This window comes from Acomys minous (genome assembly GCF_964271855.1).
Source record: "Acomys minous genome assembly, chromosome: 12".
In the NCBI taxonomy this organism is placed as follows: Eukaryota; Metazoa; Chordata; class Mammalia; order Rodentia; family Muridae; genus Acomys; species Acomys minous.
The window spans coordinates 88542826-88563169 of NC_140493.1; the positions used below are offsets into that span (position 1 = coordinate 88542826).

General features: G+C 49.7%; 1 protein-coding gene across 7 annotated transcripts; it reads left to right on the forward strand.

The window, feature by feature from the left end:
- Nucleotides 1-298: 298 nt before the first annotated feature.
- On the forward strand, nt 299-20025 carry LOC311579856 (uncharacterized protein). 7 transcript variants are annotated; one of them, XM_084750785.1, is made up of 7 exons: nt 299-562; nt 1192-1550; nt 7073-7177; nt 11478-11621; nt 13960-14183; nt 14563-14701; nt 16394-17857. In XM_084750785.1, exons 2-6 carry the CDS (start codon nt 1310-1312, stop codon nt 14626-14628), a joined length of 780 nt encoding a protein of 259 aa, XP_084606911.1. In that variant the 5' UTR covers nt 299-562; nt 1192-1309; the 3' UTR covers nt 14629-14701; nt 16394-17857. The 7 variants fall into 7 exon arrangements, 4 of the variants coding, with proteins under 4 accessions (XP_084606911.1, XP_084606910.1, XP_084606909.1 ...); XM_084750784.1 differs by lacking the exons at nt 299-562; nt 16394-17857 and adding an exon at nt 19168-20025 and having other exon boundaries at nt 795-1550; XM_084750783.1 differs by lacking the exons at nt 299-562; nt 16394-17857 and adding an exon at nt 18846-19146 and having other exon boundaries at nt 795-1550.
- The last annotated feature ends 319 nt before the right edge of the window (nt 20026-20344 follow it).

Here is a 20344-nt window from a genome sequence, read left to right on the forward strand (position 1 = left end):
AGTCTTACAGTTAATGGCAGAGCCTGGCCTGGAATACAGAGGGAGCCCACCATTACTGGCCTCCTAGACAAAGGCTGGCAGGAAAAGGCTGGACGGAGTCATACTGAGTCCCATGTAGGTTGAAGGGGGAAGCCAGATCTGTGGAAGGTCAAACTTCTGATGTCATCTTCAGTTACACAGACTTTCAGTCCAGCCTCAGCTACCTGGGGCCAGAGGAGGAGGAGGAGGAGGAGGAGGAGGAGGAAGAAGAAGAAGAGGAGGAAAGAAGGAAAGAAACTGTGAAATCTGAGAAGCAGCTGGCTCCCTGTAAATCTGGCTGCTGGAAGTCAGAAGCCTAAAACCTCAGGCTAATTACAGATTTAAAAAAAAGTTTTTTTTTCCCCTGAGACAGTTTCTCTGTGTAGTCTTGGCTGTCCTGGACTTGCCAGGTTGGCCTCCAACTCACAGGGATACACCTCCCGAGTGCTGGGGTTAAAGGCGTGCGCCACCACTGTCCCAGCATAGAGCAAAAAGGTTCAGAATTGCAGAGTCAGAACTCAAAGAAGTTTCTGGAGCTGGTCAAGTAAGTAAACTTGCAGGCTCTCTTTGACCTTGGCCAAGGTCGTTTCCTCTGGGCTCAATTTGTGCTGTTTATTCAGAAACAAAAAGCCAGCATTAATGGCCTTGGAACCAAGTGATTTTAATAAGTAGGCAGGTGGTGGCGGCAACCTCCAACCTGGTGCTTCCCCTCCAGACAAGGAGCTGCTGTGTCTCCTCGAGCGCGGGAAGTTGAGCTGTTTGGAGGTGGGCTGCAACAGGCCGGGGGAGGGGGTGGAGGAGGGTCCTACTCTCAGAGTGTGCCCTAAAAGGGGAATGGGTAGCCTCCCGCCCAAGGTCTGCACGCTCTCTTCAGTTCTCTCGGTCTTTGAGCCTCGCCCCTCCCTCTCACATTCCCAACTCCCAAGGACAACTTGTCGTTGGCTGCGGACGCCCGCCCTGAGGCTTTCTTCTGTTCTCTGACTCTGCTGTTTTCTTCTAGGCTTCTTTTGTCTATTTATCTATTTCTCCTGAAAATATCTTGAATCTACTTCTCTCTTGTCTGTCCGCCGCCCCCCGCTCCCCCCCCCCATACACACACACACACACACACACACACACACACACACACACACACACACACACCGTCTTTTCTTCTCCCTCCTGGCCACCTAGCGTCTTTACAGCTGGTTCTGGCCTGTCCTTGGCATTTCCCGGACACCCACTGATCCGACGGCACCCAGGGCGGTGTAGGCTGTCGAGACTGCTCTGGGTGGGGGAAGGAGGCTCCGGGATGATGCACGCGGCCTCGCCCCGCACCCACCGGCGGCGCCCCGGAGACTCAGGATGCTCCAGAACCCCGCAGCCACGTCCGCGCCACCGCAGCAGACACGCACTGTTCACGAGGCCTCATAGAGTGAGGGCGGTGGCCCGAGGCAGACTCTCGGGTGGCCACCACCTTGATCCCCAGACACCCTCATGGTTCCGCAAGTCTATGGAGTTCACTCGCTCGGAGGACGGCGCCATTCCAAGAGGTAGGTGACAAGGACTCCGCTCTTGATCTCATTTTGTGTAGGACCGAGCGAGCGCAGAGTGGAAAGGCCCTCTGCGGCCTTGCGACTTGGTGGCTTAAGCTTCGACCACCAACTGGTGGTGACGAGCGAGCGAACGCGAGCGGCCACCAGTTTAACCTTGAGCTCCAGACCGATCTAGGTTCTTGGTTCTCAATCAGACTTCAAGGACGCACCAACCATCGTGGCCCCCCCCCCCCGCGCCCGCCTTCCCTTCCCCGTTGCCCGGCCCGCCGCACCCCTCCTTGCCCCCGCGGGCAACCCCCTCCGGCCTCCCTACTCTCTCTGGCTCAACTATTCCTTTCCAACGCTGATGTGTGGGCCCAGGGTCCCCGCTCCTCCTTCATCCCACTGCATCTTCATCTACTTCCATTCTTCCAGCTCACAAGCTTGGACTCCAATAAGACCTAAGGGCGACAGACGTGATCTACCCTAAATGGCCACAATAGTGGGGATTGCTTAGAAAAGAAAAAACGGTCATTCCTTTCCCGACAAAAAAAAAAAAACCCCGAAACACTTCTGTCTGAAACTGTGTGTGAGTCCAGAGGAAAACCCCTCCCGGACCGGGGTTCAGAATCATCAGGCGTACTCTCTCTAGCTGGTCCCTGGAATAAATGGAGGAAGAATGCTGGCAGCAGAGGAGTTAAGTCTTTCGTTTTTTTGAGGGACTGTGAGAAAATCTAGGTTCCTTCCCCTGTGAAACTGAATTGCGGGTTTTGGTGAGACCTCGGGTGGGCGCCTGCCTTGGAAAGCATGCTTCTGACTGAGGGATCTAAGCGCCGCCATCTTACTTGTAACTCACACTCACAGAAACGCTGCTGCGGTTTTTGTAGAAGAACCTGTCGTTTACTGGAGTGGGCACAAGTCCTGGTGGGGGTGGGGGTGGGGTGGGGGGTGGAGGAAGATTTAAATCTATAGGTACAGGGCTTGTGGGGTCAACACCAAAATCATTCAAGGTTTGAAGAGGCATGTAGAGTGTAAACTAAAGAGGCCGTGCACTCGTGGGTATTGTGGTCTCAGGAATCATTAAAACATGCAGAAGTTAGGAATTCCGTAAGACAACAAACTGCCCATCTCAAAGTAAACAGTGAGTAAAAGTGAGGATTTGTCCAAACATGCCAAAGAGACATGAAGTCAAGTCCTCCCAATTAGGTTTGTGCTAAGTAACAAAAGGATCAGTCGAGTTATCTGTGGTCACTATGTACTTCTCTTTTCCCCAAATAAGACAGTTTGCAGCATATTTCACACATGTGCTAAATGCTACACAAGTGCTATATGCATGTTGGTATATTTCACATGTGTGCATGCCGCCTGGGTCTGGGCTTTGCAAAAGAAATAGAATTGAAGAAAGCCATAATGGCCGACCTGGCTTTCCTGGGGGCCAAATTCCTGTTTCTGCATGCACTTTGCTTACTCCTTTTAAGAGAGAGAGGCTGGGGGGCTTTTCCTGATAAAATACTCTTTCCAAGTCTTCCTGGGTCGCTGGGACCAATGCTCCTCTTCCTGTACTTGGTTCCAAGTCCAGAGAGGCTGCCAGCAGGGATCAAGTGAAGGCTCCTCCAAGGCCAGTTATGTCACCCACTCTTGGCTCCTCACTCTTAGGGAGATCTCAGCAATCTACACGTTAGAAAACACACACACACACACACACACACACACACACACACACACACACACACCAAAAATTAGAGAAAGATTCCCAGTCCTGGGCCTCCTAGGAGGAGCCTCACTGTTCCATGCTATAATCTGAAAAACTGTCCTCTCACCTCAGAGGGCGTAGACCTCATATAGGGGTGGGGGTGGGGGGGGGAGGGAAGGGGGGAAGGAGGAGGCTGGGAGCCTAGTATCAGACTTTCCTCCTTGAGTAAAAAGTTGGATTTCAAACTTCTGAATCAGGGGGTTTGTTGTAACCTATCTCTCAAATTTTCTATTCCCTCCATCTTTCCCGTGCTCCCAGATTTTGTGTGTTCCTCTCCAAATATAGAGAAACTGAAAATTCATGGCCTTTTCCTGGTTTGGTGAAAAGGGGGTAGACAGGGAGAGGGGGGAATATATGACCCCCCCCTCCATGCAGGAGCAGCCAGGGTGGGATGCCACGGGTAGACCCTGCCTTCCCAGGCTTAGAAGTCCCTTTCCCAGGGCCCAGCAGCACCTGGTTCCTCATGAGGAGTAAGGATCAGAGCTTCTGCAGTTTTCAAAAATAGGAGAAGGAAAGAATGTAGCTATTCAGGTAGCCAGAGGGAGTTTACAATTTGACTAAAAGTTCCGGGCAGACAGAGAAAGGCATCCCAGAGTGAGGGCTTGGGGCTGTGGGGGCAGGGCGGGTTGAGGATTGTGGAAATGAGGCCAGGGTCTGGGGGTTAGGGTGGGGGGGCTATGTCTCTCCTGCTTAGCTGTCCCAAACCCACTTTGATCCGTAAATCATAAACATCGGAGAGTGTACAGGCACACTTGTAATGTGCTGCTGGCAGTGAGGAAATATAGGTCTCCTTGGCTGCTTTGCAACCTTCCACTCAATTTGGCAACGTAGAGGGGGCCAACTTGAGCTTCAGAGCGTGGGGCTCTCAGGACTAGGGTCTACCGAACTAAGCGGCAGGGCTGAAACCTCTCGCTTCTCTTCCTCCTGCCTCCTCTTCTCGCTCCCCCATCCAGGCGTTCTCAGAAAATCACAGAAAGCTTTTATTTTTTTTTTTTTAAATCATGAAATCCCATTTGTGGGCTTTCTGATTCCTTGAACTTCAGTTCCAGCCCGCCTCTCTGGATTGCTGAGGGCAGCACGTGTCTGGAAATGAGGCCATACATTGGTTAATGACTGATTTCTTCACTACCCCATCACCCACCTTCACTGAGATTTCTGTGCTGAACCAGGTCAACCGGCACCTTAAAAAAAAAAAAAAACAACAACACCATTTGGTACTGTGTTTCCCCCTCACCACCACGTGCAATCAGCACACAAAAGCACCCAGGGCCAAAAACTTGAGTCTGGAATTCCAATGTCTTCTTTCTCAGGAAGATGTCAAGGGGCCATTTCCCCTTTGCTCCTCTTCCTCCCCTCTCTCCAGCCACAGTTGTTGGTGAAATGCTTTTCCCTAGCTGCGATAATTAGCAAGATTACTGCCCTACTCTCCCATCTCCAGGCCTTCCCTCTTTTGAAGCGTTTCTGGACTTCTGTTTAAGCCTGAGACCCTGCCAGAGAGGAGAAAGAAAGAACGGGTCTTAGTCTGAAAATAAGTCCAAGTCCGTGTGAGCTTCAGAGGGAGAGGGTCATTTGTGTACAAAGACTTGAAAAGTTACCCCTTGACTTATAGGCAGGGTGGTTGCTGAGGATTGACAGGGCCTGATGGAGAGAGAGAGAGAGAGAGAGAGAGAGAGAGAGAGAGAGAGAGAGAGAGAGAGAGAGAGAAGTCAAGGTTATAGACTTAACTTTTAAAAGACAATTAAAAACAGAGAAGTGGGATTTCTGCTCTTACCGCTTACTCAGCCCAGGCATGGGGGTTTCTGAACTCCAAGATCAGCCAGAGGGATTAGAGGTTCCAGCAGCAACTTTTTCTTTCCTGGGTTTCCTCAGAATGAGAAGTCTCTTTTTTATTCTTTTCTTCTTTGGCTCCTGGTGGGACCTGGGTATCTCTGGACTTGGGTTAGTGAAGGGAATGGAGGCGTTTGCGTTCATCTCTTCAGTCGACTCCTGGCTGCTAGCACAGGTGCGCTCAGTGCAGGCCGGTGCCGACTCCCCACCCATGACTCGCAGCACCGTTGGGGCTTGGCATCTCTAGGCAGCTTCACACTGAGCTAACTGCTGCAATCCACTGGCCCCTCTGTGATGGCTGGTGTGATGGCCGGGGAGGCAGGACAAAACCGCTGATAGACAGCGAGGTGGCCAAGCCTGTGAGTCGCCGCAGACTCCCTGAGACTGGAGAAAGGTTGAGGCACCCCGGGTTTGTGCTGTGAGAGCTGGCAACCCCCCGTAGCAGGATGGAATCTGAAGCCCTAGAGGGACCAGACCGGAGCCCCAACAGCCTGGAGCTGGGAACTAGCATTGGCAGCAGGAAGTCGTATGTAAGGGGTGAGGCGAGGTCGCAATCACACAGGTGCCGTCCTCACGTGCTGCAATGCCAAGGGCCTGCAGACGGAGCTCCATCCCCTTCCTTGGGAACCGGAGGGCTTGCAAGCGTTTGGACCCCACACAGATTAGATGCTCTGATTTGGGTGCCAAGTGTGGCCTTACCACTCTTGTGACCCAGCAATCTCGAGAACCAGGGAGGGCGTCTCGCCAGACCCCCACGTTTTCAGAGTTCCCCTCTGGATCTCAGTGCGGAGGAATCTTCCGCCCTTAGGAACAATTCAGCTGCTTCCCTCCGGGCCACGGGCAAGCTAACACGAACTTCCCGAGCCCCGCCCCCACTTCCCAGCTCTAGGGTCTTTTTAGATGCCACCTCCCTTGCCACCATTAACAAACACTCGTGCAAAAACCCCCACTAGGTCCACAGCAGAGGGACACTTCCATTCTCAGGAGCCGGCCAATTAATCAGAGACCATTAGGGAGCCGGAGGAGCTGTAATGGGGCAGTTTTGGAACCTGGGGGCGCTGATGAGGTCATTAACTTCTTAGTAAAGATTGGAACCGCAGAAGCACCCGGCCGGCCCAGCCTCTGGGCCCTTCTCTGTATCCGGGTTTTGGTCACCTCACCTGTCCACAGCGTTCAAGCGTTCTTCTCTTGGGCAGCGGTTCTTTCCCTCCTTCGGTCTCTATCTTTCTTGGACCTGCTTCTACCTACCTGTCAGAGACCAAAATAACTCAGAGGTCACCGGAAGCAGCACAACTGGGTGTCTAAGCTCAAGGGGCTCATATCTGGCTCCTCAGACCTAGCCCTAAAGTGTGGGAGCTGAAAACTCCCCTGGACCGAAATACACCCTCAAGAGGAGGACATTGTCAGAGGGAAAATAGTTTCAAAACTTTCTCCTCTGACCGGCTCAAGAAGAGGCAATAACCTCAAGGAGAAAAACCCACAAAACTTGGGTTACAGGCACAGAGGCCACACTGTGCACACTCCATCGTGAGGCAGGTGTGCTGTAAGTTGCTTTGCCTCAGTCCTGGAGTTTTCAGCGCCGGTAAGAGATGCAGGGTGGTCCAGGGAAGGCCAAGTGACAGTGTACACATGGCTGTCCTCTTAATTGGCTCTTCCAAGTCAGTTTCACCACCTTCATCTGATTCAGTTTTGGTTCCTTGTATGTGAACCCGGAGGTGGGGAGGCTCCTGATGTTTTAAGGGCACTCATTGATACTTTAAAGTTTGATAAAAAAAGACAATACCCCCCCCCCCAAGTTCGCTTAGGGAATAGTCATCAAATCCCACAGCTTCAGTGGGTTTTAGGACTAGTCAGTTCTCAAGTGAAGGGACATTTGGGTTGAGTGAGGGAGACAGTCTCTGGAAAATGCTGAAACCAAAAAAGGGTCAGTTTATGTAGATTTCACTTCTTTTTTCTTTAGCTGGCAAGTCTGTGTATCCCAGGCTACGTGTCATCGCCTTTGAAAATACTCAGGGCTGGACACAGTGGCCCACACTTTTAATCCCAGCATTTGGGAGGCAGAGAGGTAGGTGACTCTCTGTGAGTTTGAGCCCAGCCTCATCTATATAGTTCAAAGGCAGACATAGTGAAAGCCTGTCTTGAAAAAAGAAAGAAAAGAGAAAAAGAAAAAAGCAACAAGATTTAAAAAAAAAAAAAAGGAAAGAAAAAGAAAACCTGCAGAAGGCAGTCACAGCCTTGTGTCTGGACTCCCAGTGGAAGCCAGCTTGTCTTCCCTAGGACCAAGGACCTGAGGCTGTGAGACAAGCTTGCCTGGGGAATGTCCATCTTGGTCTGGCAGCCAGACCAATTGCCACCTGTGGAACTCCTGGAAAGAGAAGGCTTTCCAGAAACTATCCCCAAGCTGACCATCAACAATATAATGCTCTTTTGTGTCCCTTTACTGATCCACCCATTCTGTTCCCTTGAGTCCTTGAGTTGATGTGTGTGTGTGTGTGTGTGTGTGTGTGTGTGTGTGTGTGTGTGTGTCCATCCTCTGGTACTGGAAATTAAACTTAGAGTCTTATGAAAGTTAGGTAAGCCCTCAGCCACAAAGCTATAGCCCCAGCCTGTGTCTAAATAACTTCTTATATTGTTTGTAAGAGATGAAGAACGGAAAACCTCTGGCAATCCTAGGGGACCTCCCCACTTTTCTGAATGTCTTCCTATGCTGTGGTTTATTTCAATTAAAAAAAAGGGGGGTGTCTCTCTTCTCCTTTAGCTAGGAAAATTGTCCTGGCCCCCTACCCCACCTAGGTGACTCAACCCACCCAGACTCCCCCAGAAGAAAGGCTGGGCCTCCTGAGGACCTTGAGAGCAAACAAGCTTCAACCCCCCCACCCCGCAGGACTATGTTCAAATGATGGGGTGTGGAAATCACCTGCTTTATTATCCCTTCTCCCTCAATACACGCTTATGTGACTAACCCGTGGTGCCCTTCTTGCCTGTTCTCCATTGTCTGTACATGCAGACCCTGACCCAAAGTGACAGCTCTGGTCAGTGGCAAGAAACCAATGGCTAATAGTTAGCCTAATAGTATTCAAACCCCTGCCTGAAAATGAAAAGGAAAAAAAAAAAAAAACAATTTTCTGCTTGGGACAGCTTAAACTGAATAATCATGACTGTGACAACCTGACCTAAATGTTTTTTTTTTTTTTTTAATCAGAGCGGAAGGAATATATGCCCATTTGCTCCCTACTTTACTAATTAAAAAAAGCTAATTGGTGTTTTCAGGAACCTTCCGACTGAGGGTCAGAAGCCTCTAGTCATCTTTTCATCCCTCCTCCAAAGGATGGTCCCCACCATGGAGTTGGCCTCTTTCTAACAGACAATGGGAGGTGTGTGTGTGTGTGTGTGTGTGTGTGTGTGTGTGTGTGTGTGCTCCAGACCCTCAGCCTCCGCCTTTATGCCAGAACTTAGGCCCTTGGAAAGGTCGTGCAGTGATTGGCCAGAAGTTTGTGCCCAGCAGGGTTGTCTCCTTTCACACAACCCTAGATTTGTTTTTAGGAGCCAAGACCTCTCGCTGGCTGCCAAGTCAGCACCACCAAATTGGTGGAGTGTGGCTCCCACTGGAGGCCCAGAATTCAGCCGGGTGCTGGGCGTGTGGGAGGAGCTCTGTAAATGTTCCTCAGATGTGGAATAAAAGCCCTACCAGGGCAAAAAAAAAAAAAAAAGTCTTCACCTATTTGGAGGGTTTCCTAGGCAGGTGCAAGACCTAGTTCTTTCTACATCATTTCTTACACGCTCTGTTTCACTTCAGCCTTCTGCTCCCCCCCCCCCACAAACCCTGCCTTTTTTTTTTCCCTATGCAAAGGCAAAGGGCTCACCTAGAAGCTCATATACCACCACTCTCCAGACTCCCCCCTCACCCCGTGAGATCCAGATACTTTAGGCTACAGGGTGTTTGGACCTGAAATGAGCCAGATAATTGCCCCAATTCGCTGCTCCTTATTGAAGAGATAGTTTACAGGCTAAGGGGTTCAAAGGACCTCAGTTTTATGGACACTGCTCTAAGTCAAAAGAATACATTACACGCATACAGGCTGAGGCTCACGCCCTCCAACCTAGACTGGTTCTCTGGAAACAAAGGAGACTTCCTCCTCCTCCCTCCTCCTCCTCCCTCCTCCTCCTCCTCCTCCCTCTTCCTCCTCCTCCTCCCCCCTTTCTCTTCTTTGCTATTAATATTTTCTAAGTGTTCCCTGTGCTGCAGGCGCCCTGCTTAATTCTAGGCACAAAATGCATTAATTATTATTACAACCTTAAGATCTAAGACATCCAGTTTTTTCCCCCAGAGGTATAAAGGAGGATATTTTCAGTCAGGAAGTGTGTGTGTGTGTGTGTGTGTGTGTGTGTGTGTGAGAGAGAGAGAGAGAGAGAGAGAGAGAGAGAGAGAGAGAGAGAGAGACGCCTTGGCAAATCCTAATGTTTCAGGTTATAACAGGATGGAAATAAAACTGTGGATGAAAAGATCTTAAAGTTTTGAAATATAGAACGTTTTACTAGAAGGCAGATAGTTTCCCTTGCCCTGAAATGAACAAAGAAGAGAGGCAATTAACTGGCTAATTCCAAGACCCAAATGCTTTCCCTTGAAATGGGCGGATAATGAGGCCCACAGTATGTTCGCAGTTGAATTCGCCTGATGTCGCTCCATTTCCCCTCTAACTTTTGCGAATCCATTGGGCAATCACAGTGAGCCGCACAGACGCCAGACGCTGCACGTGGACGCGCGCGCACTCACGCAACTCACACACAGGAATGCTGACACACACAGACCTGACTTTATTTTGCCTCCAGAGTCTTTTATGACTCAGCCTTGGGAATGAAAATAGGGTTTGGAGAGAAATAATGTGCCGGAGGCCGGGTGGGGCGCAGCTGCTCCAGATGTGCGCTGGGTAATTAGGCTGATGCCCGGATGGGAAACGTGCATCCTCTGGGACCAGAGACCCCCAGCAGGCTCTGTGCCACAGTCTGTCCCATAGTTGGCTCTTGCCCTTTGCTGCCCAGCTCAGGGACTCCCTTGTTCCTCTCTACCCTTTCCTCTCCACTGAGATTCTCTGGTCTCTCTAACTTGGAAATAACTTTAGCAGATGGTTCCAGAAAAAAATGCCACCTAGGAATGTCACCTAGGAAGGAGAGTAGAGGATTTGATCTCTCTTGACCCACACTTCTGGGGTCCTGGATAGCTCTGAGCTCAGGCACACAGGGCCAGAGGTCTGCATAAAGTCTCTCTTTGCTCCACCTAGAGCTTAATAAAGCTTTTACTTACTGAGTAGCTTCCACTCCTGTCCCAGCAGTAGTAATGGAGGTGGGGATGTAGGGGGGTGGGGAGTGGGGGGTGTTACCTGTTACAGTTACCGGTTTTAGCCAAGAATGCCCTCTGACTTTGGGGTGTATGAAACATTCATTCACCGGACACTTTCTCTTAGTTTCACAAGGTTTTCAGACTTCATTTCTCTATCCAGTGTGTCATTTTCTTTCTTCTTTTTAAAAAAGTATTTATTTATTATTATGTATACATTGCTCTGCCCACATATACACCTGCACGCCAGAAGAGGGCATCAGATCCCGTGGTAGATAGTTGTGAGCCACCACGTGGTTGCTGGGAATTGAACTCAGGACCCCTGGAAGAACAGTCAGTGCTCTTAACCTCTGAGCCATCTCTCCAGCCCCAATGTGCCGTTTTCTATTGAGTTTTGAGAGCCTAAAACACTGGTCCAGTATCACTCAGCCAGAAAGGTTATGAATTAGCCATTTCCTGGAAGGGAGGGGGTTGGGTTTGTCTTGGCTCTAGCTCTCAACTGAGCGTCCCCTATCTTCACTTTCACGTTCTTACAGGTTGCACCAGATCTGAAACCCAGGAAACCCCAAATTTGCAACAAAAACTGTCTCTAAAGGTTGTCGTTCCGGAAATGACTTATGGTTTAAAAAGAACAAAACAAACAAACAAACAAACAAACTCCACCACATTTGTTGGTGCGAATGGTGGTTATTTGGAATAGAACGTTCACTTTGTTGTGGAGGGCACGTTTTTCCATCCCTGCCCTAATATTAATATTTGCTCAGATCTTGGGCTAAGTATTATTTTTTTTTCAGACCTACGGGCGGGGGGGGGGGGCGGCGCGCTTTCGTTTTCTAGTTGGAGGTGGGAGTTGAAGACGCTGGCACTGCGCTGCAGCTGGCTGCAGGGAAGATCAAAGGAGATTCCGCTGTGGAAGGTTTCCCTGAGTCGCGGATCTGAGTAAGGGTGGGGGCTGGGGAACTGGTGAAGCCTTAGCTATCCAATCCGTTCCCAGCCAGCACTCTTTAATCTTGTTTCTCTTGCTTGGCAGAGGGCGCCAAAGGCGACGCGCCGGCGGCCAGCTCCAAGCCAGCCAGGCCCATTGCGTCCGGGTCCCTTCACTCAGCTCTGGACACACAGAGCTTCCGAGAGGATCTGGCTGTGCGCGGATTCAACGCCAGGGCGCCGCCTAGAGGTCGGTCGCGTCCCGCGTCTCGCTCACTAACCAACGACAGAGCTGCTTGTCCAAGTCACAGCGACAGACTTAAAACAAAACAAAACAAAATTCCAGTTTGGGTCCGTGAGTTGGCTTCTGGCACCTCTGACTTGTCAGAAACTGTTCCCTCTCGGCTTCATAATTAAACCCCAGGAAGAGAACGGGACCAGGGATTTCAAAAAATATTTATCCTTGTGATTCCTACTAAGTGAAAGAAGAGTCTCAACATGTCAGTTTCTTTTAAGGCTCTTGGATCCTGTGCCTGTGTCTTGCACTGCCTCCTCTCAGCACCTAGACTGGCCACCTCCTTCTCCGGTTCATGCTAGGAATATGCGTTAACGTCAAGAGGAAAGGGGATCGGGTGTGGAAAAGTCACACTTGCCTCTTATAGCTCAATAATTTTGGAGATGGACATGTTTTGGGAAAAAAATTGGAAAACATCTGAAGAGTTATAGGAATAATTGCCCAAGCAGCCTTGACTTACTGATGTCCCACCAATAGCCAGGGGGATGCTTAAGACACCAGTAGCCCTGCCCAGGGGAGTCTGGGCCCAGCATTTGAAAGTTGATTTTTGAGGTAGGGGTGACCTTGGAAGGACAACACAGTTTGGCATCTGGGAAAACAGGTTTGAGGAGTCCTTTTATTCCCGTGCGGGCTTCTTTTTGAAACAGACAAGATGACCTGAGTTCTGGAGCTGTGAGTAAAGGAAGCTACAGAGCCTCTGAAAACACAGGAGAGTATGTATGGAGGCATACAAGTTGCCGCTCCCGGTTTTCCAAAGAGCCTCTTTCCTCAGCCAGGGAGCTTATAGAGACCAGGCCAGCAGTGGGTTGGGAGCCAGCACTGTTGGAAATGGAAAAATAATAGTTCGGGACTGGCCTGAGACCCATTGGCCTTTCCCCCTCTGTGTCTTCTAAGAGGGGAATGCTAATGGAGGTGAGACGGGCATGGCTACCACCACAGAATTTCCAATAGAAATGGAGACCGCTGAAGACTGAAACAAGGGAGTACAGAGTGCGGTACATACTGACCAGGGCTGGAGGAGCCTCCCCAGGTCATTTTGGGAAATAAATATGCAATAGATATAAGGTGCTCCCTGTCACAGACGTTCTTCCCTCTTGGTGTCAGGAAACTCCCACAGGGCACACCGCCATACTATCACTCACCCCTGACCAAGCCTGGCCAGAATGGGGCCAATTCAGCTTTTCATATATTTTTTTTAAACGATGGGAAACAGCTTGATATTTTCTGAGCCCATTAAAAAAAAATTTTTTTTTTAAAGTCTCCAGTGAAGGGAGCTTTGGCAGCATTTCCTGAAGGGAGGAGTAAGCTGGCTGGGTCAGAGCTGCACCTGTGTCTGTGGGCTGGGGTATAACCCTCAGAGGCCTGCAGTTCAGGCTCAGCTCGGCACCTGAGCTGAGGCACTCTGAGCCTTTCAAATGTAGTTTAGACCGGAAGCTTTGGTGTTTGGTGATGAATACTTGGGGTGCATGGGAATCCCTCTTCTGTCGCCCTAAATTATGTAATTATGTACATCGAGTAGGCAAAGAGGGTATTGCGATGGCTCCCAGTTCTCTGGAGAACGGGAATGGGGACTGTTTTTCTTAGTTTTGCTGCAGTCCCCTGGTAGAGCAAATCCGGCTTCCACAAAATTGTAAAAAAGAAAAGAAAGAAAGAAAGAAAAAAAGAAAAAGAAAAAAAAAAGCAATCTGCCCATAGCGGAAAGAGCAGTGGCAAGTTGGGGTCCATTCAGTGGTTGTTTTGATTTGGTTTTTAAGCTTTTGAAAGAGCGGAAGAGAAGCAAGTGGGGAAAGTCAGGGAGACATCTGCTCTCTAAGCGGGACCGGACAGGACGAGTTGGTCCCCGCGGGTTTCTCCTTTGGAGCCCCTCACTGCTCAGCCTCCTTCCGGCCTTGAGAGTTTTCCAAGTACCCTGTCCCATTCTAGCAAGTACCTGGCAATAAAAAGGCGGGGCAGGGCAAAGGTCTGGAGGCCAGAGAACCGGAAAACCCTAAAACCTTCGCGTCAAGCAGACTACACAGGGAGTGACACCGAGCTGGGCTTGTAGCGAGGCGTGCTGGGCGCCCAGCTCTGCCTAGGCAGGTTGCTAAGAGCCCGCTCCCTGAGCCCTCGCCTGTGCTCTGGGCTCTAGGGGCCCGGGTTAGACGTCGGCTTCCAGTCCTGGCTACCGGAGCTAGAGAGACACGGAGACTTCTCTCCACGCGGACAGAGTCTGTGCAAGCTCCTTCGCCTCGTAAATTGTTTCCCTTCCCTTTTACCCGCCCCCCCCCCCGCCCCCGGCCGTGTTTCTTTTCAGGACAAGAGGGGATTATAAACTGTTTGAAGTTCATCAGCACGGTGAAGTTTTATTGTATTTCCGGTCCCCAAGATTTACACCCTAGAGGGGACGCCGGCAGCCAGGCAGACTCCTTCCTTACCTCCAATTTCCACGCCGCCGGACACGTGGCCAAGCGGGCACTCACTTTCGGGCGCACGGAGGGAGGGAGCTGGGCCCGACGGACTCTCCTTCAACTGGCTCAGGTAAGTCTCTGATGGTTGTGTAGGGCTTGCCGCCTGAGCACCTGAGAGGATGTGACAACGTAGGGTGGAGGGGAGCGGGGAGAGAAGGAGGACACAAATTTGTTCTCTGCCTGCCCAAGCCAGGTCCTCAACACGTCCATTTCTCTGTAAATTCGTAAAAAAAAAAAAAAAAAAAAAAAAGTGTATCTTTCCTACCTGAGGCTGTTCCACGGTGTTGGCCGGCCGCGTCTGGCGTCTGTAGAGCCAGGATCCTAGCAAATTTTCAGCAGAGCGACTTTTGAAGCCAGTCTGCTGTCTCCTTCCAGCCCTAATGTTTTTGTGCCTTAGAATTCATGACACTTTCTAACTCTGACGCTTTCTCTGTCACTTTCTTTCTCAGCTCTACTTGGCTCCACTCTCCTGTCTACTCCCCCCCCACACACCCCCAAGGCTGGGGTTGGCTTAGGATTGGAAGGTTTGACCTCTCAGAGCTGCCTGGGGAGTCTGAGTAACCCTGGAGCCCAGAGACTGGCCAGATGGTGAGTGTATGCGAACCTCCCTAGCAGTTTGAGATTAAGAATCCTTTTCATCTGTCATCAAACACAGTCTGTACTGAGAAGCCAAGCAGGTATCACCCAGAGAGGTCCTGGCCAAGCTTAAGAGTTGGGCCCAGAACCTTCTTTGGTCAAGGGTTCTTGAAAGGTGTTCCTGGAATCCTGGGTCCAGTTCTTTAAATCCCTTGTTTACTAGCAGCTGGGCCCTGTTAGGGAAAAGCAGAAGAAATGAGAGAGGATTTAAGTTCCGTGGCCATATTGGCCCACAGGAGCCCTGCCCCCAGTGAACTTCTTGCCTAGGAGCTTGAACTGGGACTGCAGAGTGAATTAGGTAGTTTCATGTTGTTGGGCCTGACTTTCTGAACACAACCACATGGAACCGCCTGACTCACGGCAGTTACTGCTTCTCGCTTAGCTGGGGGAGTCCCGTAGGGTCCTTCAGGACGTGTGTGTGTGTGTGTGTGTGTGTGTGTGTGTGTGTGTGTGTGCCCCTTGCAAAACAATAAACGGGTTTGAGATCCCTCATCTGGGAATAGCAAATATGCTCCCTCAAGGGAGTTCTAGGATGTGTCTTTGAGAGAGAGAGAGAGAGAGAGAGAGAGAGAGAGAGAGAGAGAGAGATTGCAGGAAAGGGTAGGGTAGGAGTGTGAGGTAAGCATCCCTCAAAGGCATCTCCAGACAAGGCAGGGTTAAGCTCTTTTGCTGCAAAATTAAAGGTGGCAGCCAGGGCTCCAAGCCTTTGGGTTTGTGGGCACCTGTCTGCAGTCAGACCTTCCCTTAAAGGTGTCTGCCCTGACTTGGTTTCCACCAGGGCTACAAGGATTCCTCTGAATCTTTGTAAGCTTCGCATGATGGGGGGAGGGGGAGGCTCTACCTCAGCAAAAGTTTGAAGTTTCTCTAAGGGGCCAATGGGTACCAATCCCAAAGAGAAACATCAGGATCATTTGTTGTCTCCGTTTGCAGGCCCTGTGGGGGAGCTTGGGGGTCCCTTCTAGGGCCCCCTAGTGGAACAGGACTTCTAGAAGTGGAGGATGGGGGGCTTCTTTTCCCAAATTCTAGTTGGCCTATAGGTTCACACAAGTCCTGAAGGCCACCCTCTGGGAGAAGAGGCTAACAAGGAAAATCTAAACTACAGGTTATTCAGCACAGCCTGGTGTACTGGCGGGGCTGGAACATGGACAGGGTAAAGCAGTTTCGTCCACTCTGACTCCAACCCTTCAAGGCTACCCCTGGCTCTGTGCCCAGGAAAGACGTTCTTAGGAGTGCTGGTGGGAAGGAAGGCTTGCCACCGCATAGGCTAACTTTTGTTCCTAACTCTTTCCCTGCTTGAGGCAGAGGAAATGTGCAAAGGGGCCCAGGAAAGAGGCTCTGACCGGATGGGACTCTGGCGCCAGCGAGGGGCGGGTGGGTGGGTGGGTGGTTTTTGAACAAGGGGCCTCTGCAAAAGGCAGAGGGCACAGGGAGACCCACTTCTAGAGCAGAGAATATTTTTGCTACAACTTACTGTCTCGATAAGGAAGGGCCTTAAACTCTGAACTTTTCGCATCTTCCTCTGTGGGCCAAGGGAGTCTAGAATGTTCCTGCTGCCTTGCCTTGATTCCTTTCTGACCTCTTAAAAAAAATCTATCCAGGCATTAGGAGCCTGGCCAGTTTTCATCCCTTGGTTCCCTACCCTAGCCACCTCCTCCCAGGAAAAGCACTGTAGAAGAAGAAGAAGAAGAAGAAGAAGAAGAAGAAGAAGAAGAGAAGAAAAGAAAGAGAAAGAGAAAGAGAAAAAGAAAAAGAAAAAGAAAAAGGAGGAAGTTAGAGAGAAAGGAGAAAATAATAAAGTCTTTGGAAAGCAGAGAGTTTTACAACAGCCAAAGGTTTTATGGAAGCAATTGTGTAATAGCCTTCTACCTGCTCAGAACCCTTTCCGCTCTGCCTGCAGCCCAGCCCACCCCGTTTGGCCTCCTTGATGCTTCCTCCCAAAAGACTCAGCCACCTCTCCCTGTCTTGGATATCCATGGTGGTTGAGAGTTGGTAAGGAGATTACTTGGGTCCAGTGAGGCCACTGACCTCTGACACCCTATGAGGATGTCAGAAGATTTCATTCTTTTCCAATTAAGATTCCTCCTTGGGGCTGTGAAAGCCCCCAGGTTGGAGCCCCACTCTTCAAATAGGTTATACCTGTCTGGAGATTATTTTAGACAAAAGGTGTAGGTTCTGGGATCTTGTTTTCCCCTCCTTCTAATGGAACAAGTGTCTTCAAACCTCACTCCATCCCAGAGTAGGTCTGGAGTCTAATCCTGGAGGTCAGAAGAAATGTCTCCAGAGCCAGGGGACTTTAATTAATAATTTTTTTTTTTTGCAGGCAGCCGTCTTTTGGCACGACCTTCACAGTTCCCTGAGGACTGTCACACTCAGTTTGTCTTACTTTTTCTTCACACTTGTTTAAGACACACATAACAGTATTTCCACCCCTATACTCAACACTACCAGGAAATAAATATCACACTGTGCAATGCTGTTCCTGCAGGTTGGGGCAAGATATGACAGTAAAAAGGATTTCATGGTTGAATAACAGAAGTCACCAAATTTCATGACCTCTTCTGGGTCAGTTGGAGATATTTCCTCTACCTTCCAATAAAATGTTCTGGTAATTAAATCCAGCTTTAAGTCACACACACTTATTTGAAAATGTAATATAACTTTTTTTTTCCTGAATACTAAATTAAGAGGCAAGATTTCCAATGAGGTTTCTACACCAAAATTTAGGCATAAATATTCAGGTTTTGGCCTTCTCCATAGGTGTGTTGATTTTCTTTTTAAATGTACACACCAGATTTTGGGTCGTGTGTATATATATATTTTTTAAAGGAACAGAATCATCATTAATTTACATTATCCACAGCGACTGTATGCATAACCACATAGGCATAATTAGATCTTAAATGCCTGTGCCCAGGCACATCTAGTATTACAATTGGGAGGATTGTTATATACACTATAAAAGTACGGAATAGAGAATAATTGAACATTAGATTCCCTTACAGGAATAATTGGTTTGAAACCAATACAGGACAAAATCTGCTCAAATCCTGCATGGCTCCATTTCAGCTTTAGCTTATTAATTAAAAAAACAAACTATTTTCTCTTTTCTCACTGTTTTCTTTTATTTTCTTTTTCCTCTTGTACTCCTTTTTCAACCCCTAGATTTTCTCTTCCTACTGACAAGAGACCCACCCCCATCCCCATCAAAGACTCCCAAAGAGCAAGCACTTACCAGCTGCTTGTGGTCAGCACCAGCCTCCTCTTCTTGGCTACTCTGGGCCCCAAGTGTGGCTGGAGGCTTTGCCTTTCCTGTTTTTCCCCATGTTGCTAGCCACTGGTCCCAGCAGTCTTCCACCAAGGCTCCAGTGTAAGAAGTAGCAAGATGCTGCAGGGGATACAGGATTTCCTTTCTCTTTAGAATTTGGGGGGTGGGTGGGATGCAGTGTAGCTTTGCTCTCCAGAGAAGTAACTCCACTGTAATGTTATTTTTAATTAAGTCTCTTTAGACTCTGGGCCCCAGGGGCCCCAGTTCTGTGTGCTCTGCTCTGGTACGGTGGGTATCATTGTCTAGCAAAGAAAAAAGATTTGAGGGGTTCACAGAGCATCCCAGCAAGGGGACAGCCACCCTGATGGCCATTTTGCTATTTGCCTCTGTTGAAGCTGAGCTCTAGTTTGAGGCAGCAATGCCTTCTAGAAAGCTTGGCGGCAAAGGGGGAAGGAAGACTCTGCTTGTTTGCTTGCTTGCTTGCTGCTGCTGCTGCTGCTGGATTTCATGTGTGTGTGTGTGTGTGTGTGTGTGTGTGTGTGTGTGTGTGTGTGTGTAATGGGGTACAGACTGCAGGAATGAGGGGAAAAGTTTATTCTCTTCCCTCTGTAATCATCTCTCTAGAGAAGTCAGGTCTCCCAAACTTGTCTCTTCCACATTGTTTTTACCCTCAGCATCTTGAACAAACACCAAAACTGTGTCTGACTCAGAAAACACGACTGGGTCTCTTCTTCACCCATCACAGGGGGAAGCACCAATGATCCCATCGGGGATTAAGGACAACTTAGTAGGCAATTATAGGAATTTAAGTGGATTCTCTCCCTCTTGCAGGGTACAAGCCAGGGGCCCAAAGACGCTGCCTCTGCCTCTTTTTTCTAAACTGAACAGGGGCCCCCTGACTTCTCTCCAGCAAAGCTCAGGAGAGCAGCAGGCAGACCCCAGAACCTGCACAGCTTGGGTCTTAAAAACAGCCTTGCTCTATGACTTTTCCATAAATAAAAATACTCCAGCCCACAGTTCCCATGTCCTTTTGGGCCCTAATTTATATACTACAGAAAATTATATACCAACCTCGACATGCTTCATAACGCTGTTATTTATGGCGTGGGAGGAGATTTTTTTTTTTTTTGCCTGAAGACTCTATTTATTACAGGTAAAACTGATGGCAGATTCCATTCGTCTAGCAAGGCAGGAACAGGTGCTTTACCCTACTGTGATGCATTCGCTCCAGGCCCAGCTTCTTGCTGGTAGGTCTGGGACGCTCCCTTGACTTTTCCAAGCGTGCAGCCGCTACTTAGAAGAATTTGCAGCGGATTTTTGTTTCCCCATTTGGATACTGTGGAAAAGACAGATCTTCACGCTGTTTGGTTCCGGATCTGCTGGGCTGCTGCTCTCCAAGAGCGTGGGTGGAAAGGAAGGGGCCGGCTGGGCGCCCGCATTGATCTTTAAAAAATCATTTTGAAATCGCCATAATGTGAAGAAATATGGCGCTTCACTCTCGTATTTCACGTGTAATGACATGAGATGGCTTCATTTGGAAAGACAAGCGGGCGGGAGTGTGTGTGTTGGTGTGTGGGGCTGGGTGTGTGTGTGTGTGTGTGTGTGTGTGTGTGTGCACGCGCGCGTGCGGGTGATTCACAGTCTTCCACTGGGCAGATGGGGTAGTGGCCAAAAAAAAAATACATAATCCCAAGTTAGAATGGTTCCACTTTTTCTAAAAGGAGGGGAGGGTAAGGAGGTCATGGTCCTCGGAGCAGTTTGCCAGAGAACAGCCAAGAAATCTGCCCCTACATCTAACTCGAGGAAACAACCCGTCTAGGGCCGGTCCCCTACAGACCTCCACACCGGGGGAGGCGCCTGCACCCCAGCTGAAGCTGTAGAAACCGGAGCTGGGAGAGCCGCCAGGAAGCCAGCCGGTGGCCTCTGGGGAGTGCCTGCGCAGGGCCGCAGAATAGCTGCTAATAAAATGCACTATTTAGAAGCTCCACGAGAGGATTGGGGCTGCGGGGGTGGGGTGGGGTGGGGAGGCTGCGGGTAGGGGAAAGCGGACTGATCCAGTGGACGGAACTCTCCGATGTACTTGGTACTGCCCTAGGTTGGCATTAGGACCCTTTCCAGAGCAGCAATTCTGGGTGTGAGAAGAGCTGGGCACAGAGTACAGCCTCTCCCTTTTTGGATGGAAAGGAAGGTTAACTCGGTGTCCCTTTCTTTCTTCATCCTTTAATCATTGCTCACACTGTCCTCCCCCCCCCCCGCCCCCCATCAGACAGCTTTCCAGGTCTCAGAGGTTTCTGGATGAAGGATGAAAAATGGCCATGGACCCTTCATAA